Genomic DNA, 12,350 nt, shown 5'->3' with positions numbered 1-12,350 from the left:
GTCATTGTTCATTTGTCATTCTGTTTCAAAGCTTTGAGACAAAGCCCAGTATATGTAAGAATTTAATATATGATAAAGTCGGTATCCGAAATCAGATATAAAGGGAGAATTACTAAATATATAGTAATGGGAGCACTGATCATTTGAAAAAGTGGACAGCCTTAATTTTCATTAGTGTGTTTCTCAAATTTCAAGCATGTAGTCTTCAGAAGAAAAAAAAATTGCCACAAAACCTAAAGGTTAACTTAATATATTTTTAATATTTCTTATATTTGTACTAACATAAAAATAGGTATACACTCTTTATTCTTATACTTCTCACACAAGAATAAAATCTAAAATATTTATAAATTAAAGTAAATAAAATGCAAAGTAATCACCTTAATATGAAGTAACAAATAATGCCATTTTGCCCAAATAATAAAACAATGTTTTGCCCAAAAGAAAGAAATCGCAGGTATTTGGTTTAATAGCAAAAAGCTGCAGTTTCGGATTCCATTCTACGCTCAAACTGTTTCTAAATGTTTTTACTTTAATAATAATGAGAATGTTCACATAGTATCTTGTTCAAACTACTACTGATAAATCTAAGCCTTTCTCTCCTTTTTTCAAAGTAATCAGAACAGAAAATTAACCAAACCTGTCAAATGTTAGCCCTCAAATGCCAATTTTAAAAGGTGTGAATTGATAGAATGAAAAAGTAACAATTGCCTTTATTGAAACCCGTATTAATTACTATTGAATCCAATTAGCTTTAGAATTTGAAACAGAAACATTCTTTACTGTTTGCTATTATACTTATTGCTAATGAACTGTTGAAAGTTATAGGAGCTTCACAACAACAAATGGTACTGTTAGGGTTACAGATCTTTTCTGAATAAATGTATGACCTTGTTATGTCAAAACCACATCAGGTATATTATGTGTACAACAAGAGCACACCATCATTTTTCTCATTCTTATGCAATCCATGTACTGCAGCTTCCACAGTTTTATTTTTTTTCAAATCAGATTTTAATTTTGAATACTTAACACTATTATTAATGTGCATTTCACTTTCCTCATGTTTGCTAAGAATATGTGATAAATGCTGCCAATCTTTGCACCCATTCTCATTCTTCAATTGATTTTTTCCTTCCCCAAAGAGTTTGCAATACAAACAAAACACAGAATCTTTTGAAGTTGAATAAAGTAACCAGGATCTAGTGGTTTTGTCACCATTTGGAAGAATTCGTGTATAATAAGTTTCTGAAAACTTCCTCCCTGTATTGTCTTTTGGAAAGTTAAAATTTCTTACTTGAGGTGGATCGTTTTCAACAAGAATGTCCCGTTGTTTAATATTTAAAACACGGGGCCATGTACCTGGGTCTGCAGAAAGTACAACCGATATAATGGAGTCTTCTGATTTTTTCTCTTCCAGTTGCTCTTGAAATTTATCAGCTATGGTTATAGAAGGTAAATTCACATCCTGTTTGATCAGTGATGTATCATCTGTCCTACATTCTGCCAACACCTGTAGCTCTGAAGTCTTTTCCTTTTTTTCTGGTATTCTCTCTTTTTTTTCTAAAAGAGTATTCAATGATCCATATAATTTCCTTTCATTTTCTTCTCTTATAGCATTCCTTTTTCTGTTTTCTGATGCTGATAAATTTTTTGATTTTGTTACCATCATCTGGGAGAAACAGATTACAATTTTATGTTAGAATTGTTAAGATTAATGCATATGCCAATGCTCAATAAGCACATGAAAAGTTGCTCATTTGTCATCAAAGAAATATAAATCAAAACCACCACATCCCACTTCACATCCACTAGGGTGACTATAATAAAAGATATGTGATATAATGACAAGTGTTGGCAAAGATGTGGAAAAATTGAAACCTTCCTAAGGTGATAGTGCAAATGTAAAATGGTACAGGTACCTTGGAAAACAGCCTGGCAATTTTTGAAAAGTTGAAGAGTTACCATATGACCCACCAACGCCAGAGTGAAAATGCAGGTCTACACATATTTGTACAAAGTGTTCACAGCAATGTTATTATTCATAACAGACAAAACATAGAAATAATTCAAATGTCCATTACTGATGGATAAACAAGAAATGTGGGAAAGGGTGTCTGGGTGGCTCAAGAGTTAAGCATCCGACTTTGGCTCAGGTCATGATCTTGAGGTGAGTTTGAGCCCTGCGTTGGGCTATGTACTGACAGCTAAGAGCCTGGAGCCTGCTTCGGATTCTGTGTCTCCCTGCTTCTGTCCCTCCCATGCTCATGCTCATGCTCTGTCTCTCAATAATAAATAAACGTTAAAAAAATTTTTTTTTATATGTGGGTATTATCCATACAATTAAATAGTATTTGGCAATAAAAACAAGTGAAGTTATACACTACAACCCGGATGAAACTTGGACACAGTACGATACGTGAAAGCCAGCCACAAGGTATCATATTGTATGATTCCATTTAATAAAGACATAGAACTGATTTTAGAGTCCATAAAATAAAATTTTAAAAAATCAAAATAACAAAGATGTATATAATGTGAATGCATCCTATTAGCTATACTATTTTTCTACAAAGCACAATTGAACACTGAGTTCAAGTTTAAAAAACTTATAAGAATTTTGTTTTGATTTAATCCTGAAAGCAATATTGGCGGCACTGAAGTAAAAAAAGCAGGAGCAACATAACCAAATTTGTACTTAGACTGCTCTGATGGTATTATCATTTCTAACTGTAAGGAAGACGAAATGGTACAGAGACAGCCAGGAAACTGTGGTAGTCATTCTGGAAAAGATGATGGTGGCTTCGTCTAGGATTATAGGAATAGAGATAGGATAGAGTTGAGAGATATTTAGGAAGTAGAATCTGGATTATTGGTAACGGAGTGACTCTGGAGGTTAAGGAAGGAGGAGTAAAGAACAGCCCTAAGTTTCTGCCTCGGCATCTGACTGAATGGTGAGATAAGGATATGGGAAACAGAATGAAAGCAGGTTTGGAGTTTCAGCTTTAGACATGGAATATGAGGTATTTGTGGAACATTAAAATGGAGATTACAGATGTATAGAATAGTCTGAAATTGAAAGAAATATCTACACACAAAACAACCTTCAAATAAAAAAAGAGGAAAAAATATCATCTACAGATATATTTTAGAAATCATCAAAATATATTAATTAAAACTATGGGATCAAAGGGGCACCTGAGTGGCTAAGTTGGTTAAGTGTCTCACACTTGGTAAGATCAAGCCCCACTTCTCTCAAAAAAAACATAAAAACAAGAAAGATCTTACATTTCCCATAAAAATGATTTGGTACCAATTGATAGAGGATCTTGACTTCACCTCGTTCCATGGACACAACAAGAGAACAACTACATCTACACAACGAACTCTGAAAATGACCTAAAGACCGCAGCTAATCACAGAGATAAGTCCACACTGACGAGATGTGCTTGGGAACCAAATAAATACCTGGTGTAACTAACCACAAACAAGAGGGACAACACAAGCATGGAAAAAAGAGAGGCTCAGACCCCACACTGTGCACTCTTGACACCGAGGATCTGAGTCACTATAACGTGTGGCCTTGAAAACCAGCAGGGCTTAACTCCAAAACCTTTAGAAATCAATGGAGCTTAGCTGAACCACTGTAAGACTAGGCTCCTTTACTTGCACCCCATTTTCTCTCCCTCCTGTCAGCTGGGAAAGGCTCCTCCCAGAGGAGGGGGCTGTGGTGGTCCTTGTGATAGGGCTTGCCAACCCCCTCTCCACTCACTGTACCCTCTTGGGGTGACTGGGTGAGGGTGTGCTTCCATGTCCTGACCCCCTGTATTCCTGCCATGTTGTGTCTGGCTCATCCCTGCCTGAATAAAGTAATGTCTCTGCCTAAAAAAAAAAAAAAAAAAAAAAAAAAAAAAAAAAAAAAAAAAAAAAGAAAGAAAGAAAAAAGAAAGAAAAATTCAGTAGGGCTTAAGCCTTGGGAGCTTCAAAAACCAGTGGGTTTAATGCTGGGATAGCAAGAAGATGATAGGAAATGAAGTCCACCCCCTTAAAGGAGTCTATATACTAAAAAACTTGACCTGAGACACACCAGAGAAGCAGCGGTTTGAAAAGCATCTGAGGAATACATGAAGATTTACTGACTCCTCTTGGAAAGTGTGCCAGAATAATCTGCAGATTACTCTAGGAAAAGTGCTGATGGGTAGCATTCCCCACCGCCCCCAGCCTAGGTAACTGGTTGCTTGCAAAAGTTAACGCTAACACTCTCCCTCTAACTTGCTAGCACCGTCTGCCCTGCCCCAGCCAGGACTGGCACCACTCTAAAGTGATTCCTGCCCTAGGGAAGCGGGAGAAATAACACGCCTACAGTTTCTGCAACTGGGATCCTTACCTGGCTGCACAGGGAGCAAGCCCTGCCCTGCAGTTGTGACAGAAAGGCTAACTGCAAATTGCTAGGCTGAATGCCACCCCACCCACAAATGAGTCCATAACAACTATGACAGGCTTCTCAATGGCATCAGAAGCAAACCCTCCCCATTGGGCCCACAGGAAACAAAGTAGGTCATTACAGATGGTTGGGCCAAAGGCAATCGCAGCTCTGTCACAACAGGAGGGCACACACAGCCCACACAAGGGACACCTGGAGCACCTGGTTCTGGTGGCCAGAAAAGACTGTGCTACAGGGCACCACAGGACCTCTTCTATATAAGGCCACTACTTTCAAAACGAGATGTAGCTGACCTTCGTAATACATAGAAACAAACACAGAAAATTAGACAAAATAAGGAGATAGAAGAACATGGCCCAAGTGAAAGAACAGGACAAAATCACAATTAAAAAGCTAAATAAAATGTAGATAACCAATACGCCTGATGAAGAATTCATGAATGGTCATAAAGATACTCACTAGACTTGAGATAAGAGTGGATGAACTCAGTAAGCACTTCAACAAAGAGAGAATATAAAAAAGAATGGACTCAGAGCTGAAGAATTTAGTAATTGCAATTGAGGGAATCAATAGGAGATGAGAGGAAGTAGAGCAGATCAGTGATCTGGAAGACAAAGTAATGGAAATCATTCAAGCTAAACAGCAAAAAGAGAAAGGAATAAAAAATGAAAAAAAAATTTAAGGGAATTCTGCAACATTATTAAGGGTAATGACATTTGCAATATAGGGATGCCAGAAAGGGGAGTGGGTGAGTGAAAACTTATTTCAAGAAATAATAGCTGAAAACATCCCTAATCTGGGGGAAGGAAGCACCGAGAGCCCTCAGGTCTAGGAAGCACCAAGAGCCCCTTACAAGATGAATTCAAAAAGGGCCACACATTGGGGCGCCTGGGTGGCTTGGTCGGTTAAGCGTCTGACTTCGGCTCAGGTCATGATCTCACGGTCCGTGAGTTCGAGCCCCGTCTCGGGCTCTGTGCTGACAGCTCAGAGCCTGCAGCCTGTTTCAGATTCTGTGTCTCCCTCTCTCTCTGCCCCTCCCCTGTTCATGCTCTGTCTCTCTCTGTCTCAAAAATAAATAAACGTTAAAAAAAAAAAAAATTCAAAAAGGGCCACACCAAGACACATCATAAACGAAATGGCAAAAAGTAATAATAAATACGGAACTTTTAAAACAACAAAACAGTTACATATAAGGGAAACCCCATAATGCTACCAGCTGATTTTTCAGCAGAAACACTGCAGACCAAGAGAGTGACAAGATATATTCAAAGTGCTGAAAGAAGAAATCTATAACCAAGAAGACTTTATGCAGCAAGACTATCATTCAGAATACAAGAAACAGTTCCAGACAAACAAAAGTTAGAGTTCATCACCACTAAACCAGCCTTGTAAGAAATGTTAAAGGGAATTCTTTAACTGGAAAAAAAAGGCCATAAATGGAAGAAAATTATGAAAAGAAAAATTTCACATGTAAAAGCAAACATACAGTAAAGGCAGTAGGATTAATCACTATGAAGCCAGTATGGAGGTTAAAACACAAAAGTAGGAAATCTATTAGATCTACAAAAATTTATCTTGGAATACACAAAATAAAAGGATATAAAATATGACAGACATAAAACATGGAGAAGGTAGTAAAAATGTAGTGCATTCGGAATGTGTTTGAAATAAAGCAACCATCAACTTAACAGACTGCTATACACATAAGATGTCATATATGAACCCAATGGCAACCACAACTCAAAACCATCCATACACAATAAAAAAGAAAGGAATCCAAGCATAACATTAAAGAAATCCATCAAACCACAAGGAAAGAGAGCAAGAGAGGATGTAACAATTGTAAATATCTATGCACCAAACATAGGAGCACCTAAATATTTAAAGCAAATGTTAACAGACATAAAGGAGAAATTGCCAGTAACACAGTAATAGAGGGGACATTAACACCCCACTTGCATCAATGGATATATCATCCAGACTGCAAATCAACATGAAACTGTGGCTTTGAATGACACATTAGACCAGATGATCAAACAGGTATATATAGAACATTTTATCCCAAACCAGCAGAATACACATTCAAGTGCACATGGAACATTCTCCAGGACAGATCATATGTTAGGCCGCAAAATAAGTCTCAGTAAATTTAAGAAGAATCAAATCGTATGTAGCATCTTTCCTGACAACAACAGTATGAAACTACAAGTCAATTATAAGAAAAAAATGGGAAAAAACAGAAACACATGAAGGCTAAACAACATGCTACTAAACAATCAATGGGTCAATGAAGAAATCAGAGGAAAAAAAAAAAAAAAAACATGGAGACAAAATGCCAGTAGTCCAATATCTTTGAGATACAGCAAAAACAGTTCTAAGAGGGAAGCTTACAGCAATACAGGTCTATTTCAAGAAACAAGCCAAATCTAAAACAATTTAACCATATACATAAAAGAGCTAGAGAAAGAACAGTGAGCTGAAAGCTAATAAAATAATAAAGATGAGAGTACAAATAAATGTAAATAAGGATTGGAAAAACAATAGGAAGAAAAAAAAAAAAAACAATGGGTGGCTCAGTCAGTTGAGCATCTGACTCTTGATTTTGGCTCAGATCATGATGCCAGGGTCATGGAATAAAGCCCTGTGCTGGGCTCCACTCTGAGCATGGAGCCTGCTTGAGATTCATTCTCTCCCTCTCTCTCTCTCTCTCACCCCCCCTGGCCCCTCTACCCCCTTGTACGTGCTCTCTCCAAAAAAACAAAACAAACAAACAAAAAAAGAATAACGAAACCAGGAGCTGGTTCTATGAAAGATAAACAGAATTGATAAAGCATTAGCTACTCATTAAAAAAAAAATACTCAAAATCAGAAATGGGAAGAAATAATGACACTACAGTAATACAAAAGATTATAAGGAGATACAATAATAAAAAATTAAATGCTGACAAACGGACAACATAAAAGATACAGGTAAATTCCAGAAACATATATAATCTTCCAAAACTGAATCGGGAAGAAATAGAAAATTTGAACAGACTGATAATAACCAGTACTGAAATTGAATCAACAATCAAAAAACTCTCAACAAAAGTCTAGGACTCACTTCACAGGTGAATTCCACCAAGCATTTATGTTAATACCTATTCTTTTCAAGCTATTCTAAACCACAGAAGAGGAAGGAAGACTAGCTTGGAACAATCAATTGATTTCAATACTCATTTGAGATGCAACAGCTCAGTGACTGACAAAAACGGAACTAAATGAGATTCTAAGATAAATCTGGTTAATGTAAGCTAACAGGGAAAAGCTATTGTATACTTAATCATTTAAAATGCATTGAAAATAATTACCTGTTTATATTCATTAACACAACTTTGGCAGCAAAATCTTGTCTGCTGACCTTCAATCATCAGGACATGGTTTCCAGCACTTTTACTAGGCAAGTACTCTCCACACTGTTCACAGCAATTCATTATTAGACCATTGGCTAACCTGTACTTATTAAAGCACTGGTTACTGCACAGTTTATGTACTACATTATTAACGCTGACTTCATGACGAATCTAAAAGAAAAGCCAGAATTTATTAAATAAATGAGCCAGATTAGCACAGTAAGCAAGGAGATAACTAGTTTCTTCAAAAGAAACAATCTCTAATAATTTCTCAGTGGAAGAAATATTCAGGGAAAAGAGTAAAAATTACATTTTGTTATTCTTTCATTTTTATCTTTGATCTTACAATAAAGTAAGATTCATGGAACAAAAAGCTATGAGGTCAGTAATAACTTCCCCAGAGACACTTAAAAACTAGAGGAAACAAACTGTTTAGAAGATTTTGATACGACCTAATTAAAAGAAATGGATTGGTAATTTTTGTTATTATAAACTTCACTGCCCTAGAAAATTCATGGAAGGTGCTAAAAGAATCAGTATTACTATATTCAGGATGGTGTCTGTATATGCATAAATAAGATGGTTCTCGCTTTGCTCAGCTCTGCGGTAACTGAGATAAAATCATGCCCTCAATTTGCATGGCTCCAAGGAACACCAAATTCAGTTGCCAAGGCGTTTGTTACGTAAAGACTGCCTGTATGCATGTTTCTTCTTTAGGCAACTGGAAAGATGGCAATACCACTTAAGAAACGTGAAGTTTTCAACACACTTACACTCCACTCGTTCTACATATTCTTGTACCAGGACTGGTTGCTTCCTTCATGTCCTGAAACTACACTTTATTATTTAGAGTGGCTAGTAAGAACAAAATTCACCATTACTTTGTTTAGGAGTATATCCACTTCCATGGAAATAGCTGTGTACTTTCCATAGCATGCAAATGGGATATTTGTTCACAAAACAGTTCTAACATATCCTCATCCTTTCCTTTAACTTCATTGTGTAGATCCAGGACATGCATATTATGTAGATGGCAGAACATATAATAACACTTAAAATTATCCTTGTTAACCTACATAGTAGCTTAAATATGATATAAAAATCCAGACCTCTGTTATTTTACTACAGATTATACATCTTGATTTATTAACTCTTTTTCTAAGATTCTGGTTGTCTTCACAGGGAGGCAAAGATGTACGACAAAATTCTTGGGAGGATTCTTTTGACTCAACTTGAACAGTAGTAGCTTTTTTTGTAGGTGCATCTCTGAAACACAAGGGACAGATGAAACTTAAGAATATTACATTTTAATAAAAGTCAAATATATGAACAAGAAATGACATTTTTCATTTTCTCATGATTTAATCCTAGGAATCAACTGTAATTTTTGGATCTAGCAAAACCCACCTTTGGTTTCACTGTCAAGAGTTCCTAAATAGTACAGCAAGAGATGATTTGGAGGTAAAAACATTTTGTAGCACAAGAACCATCTCACAGATTATTATGATTTTTGAAGGACTCAAAAAAGGTGGTAGCAACTTGGTAGAACGAAGGTAAAAGATGGGAAGGAGCAAGGCAAAGTCAGTGGCAGAGAGAGGGTCAATTTTTACATTTTCCTTTCCTGCCAAGAGTAAGGACAGCACAGATGAAGTCACAGCTCTGACACACTCTAGGATAACTCAAGCTCAATAAACTTGAAGATTATCTCTGCAACAACCGTATCCATGAATCTATACAGCTCTCAATTACATTCAACACACATCTATACTGCCAGTATTCAATTATATGGAGCCAGGTTGAAAAGTACAGCTTACTTTTTACATATTACATTGCGTTTCTTTGGAGTGCGCTTATGAGAGAAGGAAGAAAGGCAGGTGGTAGAACAAAAGAGGTGAGCTGATCCTTTTCGTTGATAAGCTGTCTGTCCCTTCTGTAAAGGTTTTTTGCAGTGTGCACAAGTGATTTTAGCTGGTTTAGTAAGTTGCTGTTGGACTGAAGACTGGAAAATCTGCTTAGGAAGGGAGGCCACTGGTGATAAAGAATCCACCCCTGGCTGTTTCTGATTACGGGGAAATGATGCTGACTGGGAGATCCAAGAATCTTAAAAATAAAACATACAAGAAAAAGTCATGGAACAATTCAAAATTCACATCAGAAAAATATTTTAAAATTTTCATTTTGCAAGTTTAACAGAATAGTGAGGCAGCCCTATAAGCAAATGGTCAGAGCCAGGCAACCCTGTGGCACAATCCCAGGGGAACTATCCACTTTGAATTCTTTTTTCATTTCATTTTATTTAATTTACATTCAAGTTAGTTAGCATATAGTGCAATAATGACTTCAGGAGTAGATACCAGTGATTCATCACCTATGTATAACACCCAGTGCTCACATCAACAAGTGCCTTCCTTAATGCCCCTTACCCATTTAGCCTGTCCCCCCTCCCGGAGGCAACCCCTCCAGCAACCCTCAGTTTGTTCTCTGTAGTTAAAAGTCTCTTATGTTTTGTTCCCTTCCTTGTTTTTATATTATTTTTGCTTCCCTTACCTTATGTTAAGCTGTTTTGTATCTTAAATTCTTCATATGAGTGAAGTAATATGAGATTTGTCTTTCCCTAATTTCGCTTAGGATAATACCCTCTATTCCATCCACATAGTTGCAAATGGCAAGATTTCATTCTTTTTGATTGCTGGGTAATACTCCATTGTATATATACCACATCTTCTTTATCCATTCATCCATCAATGGACATTTGGGCTCTTTCCATACTGTGGCTATTGTCGATAGCGCTGCTATAAACATTGGGGTGCATGTGCCCCTTTGAAACAGCACACCTGTATCCCTTGGATAAATACCTAGTAGTATAATTGCTGGGTCATAGGGTAGTTCTGTTTTTAATTTTTTGAGGAACCTCCATACTGTTTTCCAGACAGGCTGCACCAGTTTGCATTCCCATCAGCAGTGCAAAAGAGGTCCTCTTTCTATGCATCCTCACCAACATCTGCTGTTGTCTGAGTTGTTACTGTTAGCCATTCTGACAGGTATGAGGTGGTATCTCATTGTGGTATTAATTTGTATTTCCCTGATGATGAGTGATGTTCAGCATATTTTCATGTGTCTGTTAGCCATCTGAATGTCTTCTTTGGAGACGTGTCTATTCATGTTTTTGTCCATTTCTTCGTTGGATTATTTGCTTTTTGGGTGTTGAGTTTGGTAAGTTCTTTATAAATTTTGGATACTAACCCTTTATCTGATATGTCATTTGCAAATATCTTCTCCCATTCTGTTGGCTGCCTTTTAGTTTTGCTAATTGTTTCATTCGCTGTGCAGAAGCTTTTTATTTTGATTAGGTCCCAATAGTTCATGTTTGCTTTTGTTTCCCTTGCCTCCGGAGACGTGTTGAGCAAGAAGTTACTGCAGCCAAGGTCAAAGAGGTTTTTGCCTGCTTTCTCCTCTAGGATTTTGATGGCTTCCTGTCTTACGTTTAGGTCTTTCATCCACTTTGAATATGTTTGTATATGGTGTAAGAAAGTGGTCTGGGCGCATTTTTCTGCATGTCGCTGTCCAGTTTTCCGAGCACCACTGGCTGAAGACGCTGTCTTTAGTGGACATTCTTTCCTGCTTTGTCAAAGATTAGTTGCCCATACGTTTGTGGATCCATTTCTGGGTTCTCTATTCTGTTTCATTGATCTGAGTATCTGTTTTGGTGCCATTTGTTTATTTTAGAGAGAGAGTAAGCAGGGGAGGGCCAGAGAGGGGGACACAGAATCCAAAGCAGGCTCTAGGCTCCGAGCTATCAGCACAGACCCTGATGCAGGGCTCGAACTCACAAGCTGTGAGATCATGACCTGAGCCGAAGTCAGAAGCTTAACCAACTGAGCCATCCAGATGCCCCTATCCACTTTGTATTTGAACGATACTCTATTGTGCCCAAACTGTAAATGGTGGCCCTTGAATCGTGCAATGCGGTAGTTATCAATTCTTAAGAACCCTAGGTTCAAAATGCATTTCCTGACTTACTAGATGGTGCAAGTACATTAAATTGTGTTTTGCTTTTCTCAACTACAAACTGGAAATGATATCTAACTCATCAGAGTGTTATGAAGACTAAATGAGATAATGCATATAGTAAAGCAGTATGTTTGGTACACAGGGCATTTGCAAAAAAAATATTTAGCCACTTTTTTGTCTCAAAGAGGAAAGTATTAATATATTACAAAATAAAGCAAATATGCAAATCAAAGATAAGTACAGAATCTGGTATGTGATGTCCATTTTCATAACCACTTCCTCCCTAATACGAAAAATATAAAGCATAGAAAAGAAAAAATTTTACAGTGACCACTCATATGCCCACCAAGTCTATTCTCTCCCCTTTTACTATTTTTGCTTTATCAACATCTATTCATCCCTCTAAACAATGTGTTTTGTGTATTTCAAGCAAATGCAGAACATCATTATACTCCCCTCTAAAATACTTCTTATTCATTTTATTTTAGAGAGCGAGAGCAAAA

At 37.0% G+C, this 12,350-nt stretch overlaps 1 protein-coding gene across 4 annotated transcripts in view; it reads right to left on the bottom strand.

Moving 5' to 3' along the window:
- Nucleotides 1-240: 240 nt before the first annotated feature.
- ZMYM5 (zinc finger MYM-type containing 5) overlaps nucleotides 241-12,350 on the bottom strand; it is a 33,039-nt gene continuing 20,929 nt past the window's right edge. For all 4 annotated transcript variants that reach the window (XM_058690536.1, XM_058690522.1, XM_058690516.1 and 1 more), the window contains 4 exons: nucleotides 9,651-9,936; nucleotides 8,946-9,102; nucleotides 7,795-8,007; nucleotides 241-1,672 (listed from right to left, as the gene is read on the bottom strand). In XM_058690536.1, the coding sequence (XP_058546519.1) occupies nucleotides 920-1,672; nucleotides 7,795-8,007; nucleotides 8,946-9,102; nucleotides 9,651-9,936 (1,409 nt within the window). In that variant the 3' untranslated portion in view covers nucleotides 241-919. The remainder of the gene's footprint in view (nucleotides 1,673-7,794; nucleotides 8,008-8,945; nucleotides 9,103-9,650; nucleotides 9,937-12,350) is intronic.

The sequence above is a fragment of the Neofelis nebulosa genome, chromosome 1 (genome assembly GCF_028018385.1).
Source record: "Neofelis nebulosa isolate mNeoNeb1 chromosome 1, mNeoNeb1.pri, whole genome shotgun sequence".
In the NCBI taxonomy this organism is placed as follows: domain Eukaryota; kingdom Metazoa; phylum Chordata; class Mammalia; order Carnivora; family Felidae; genus Neofelis; species Neofelis nebulosa.
Note: the sequence above shows the minus strand (reverse complement) of the source record. Positions and strands in the feature narration are given on the sequence as shown.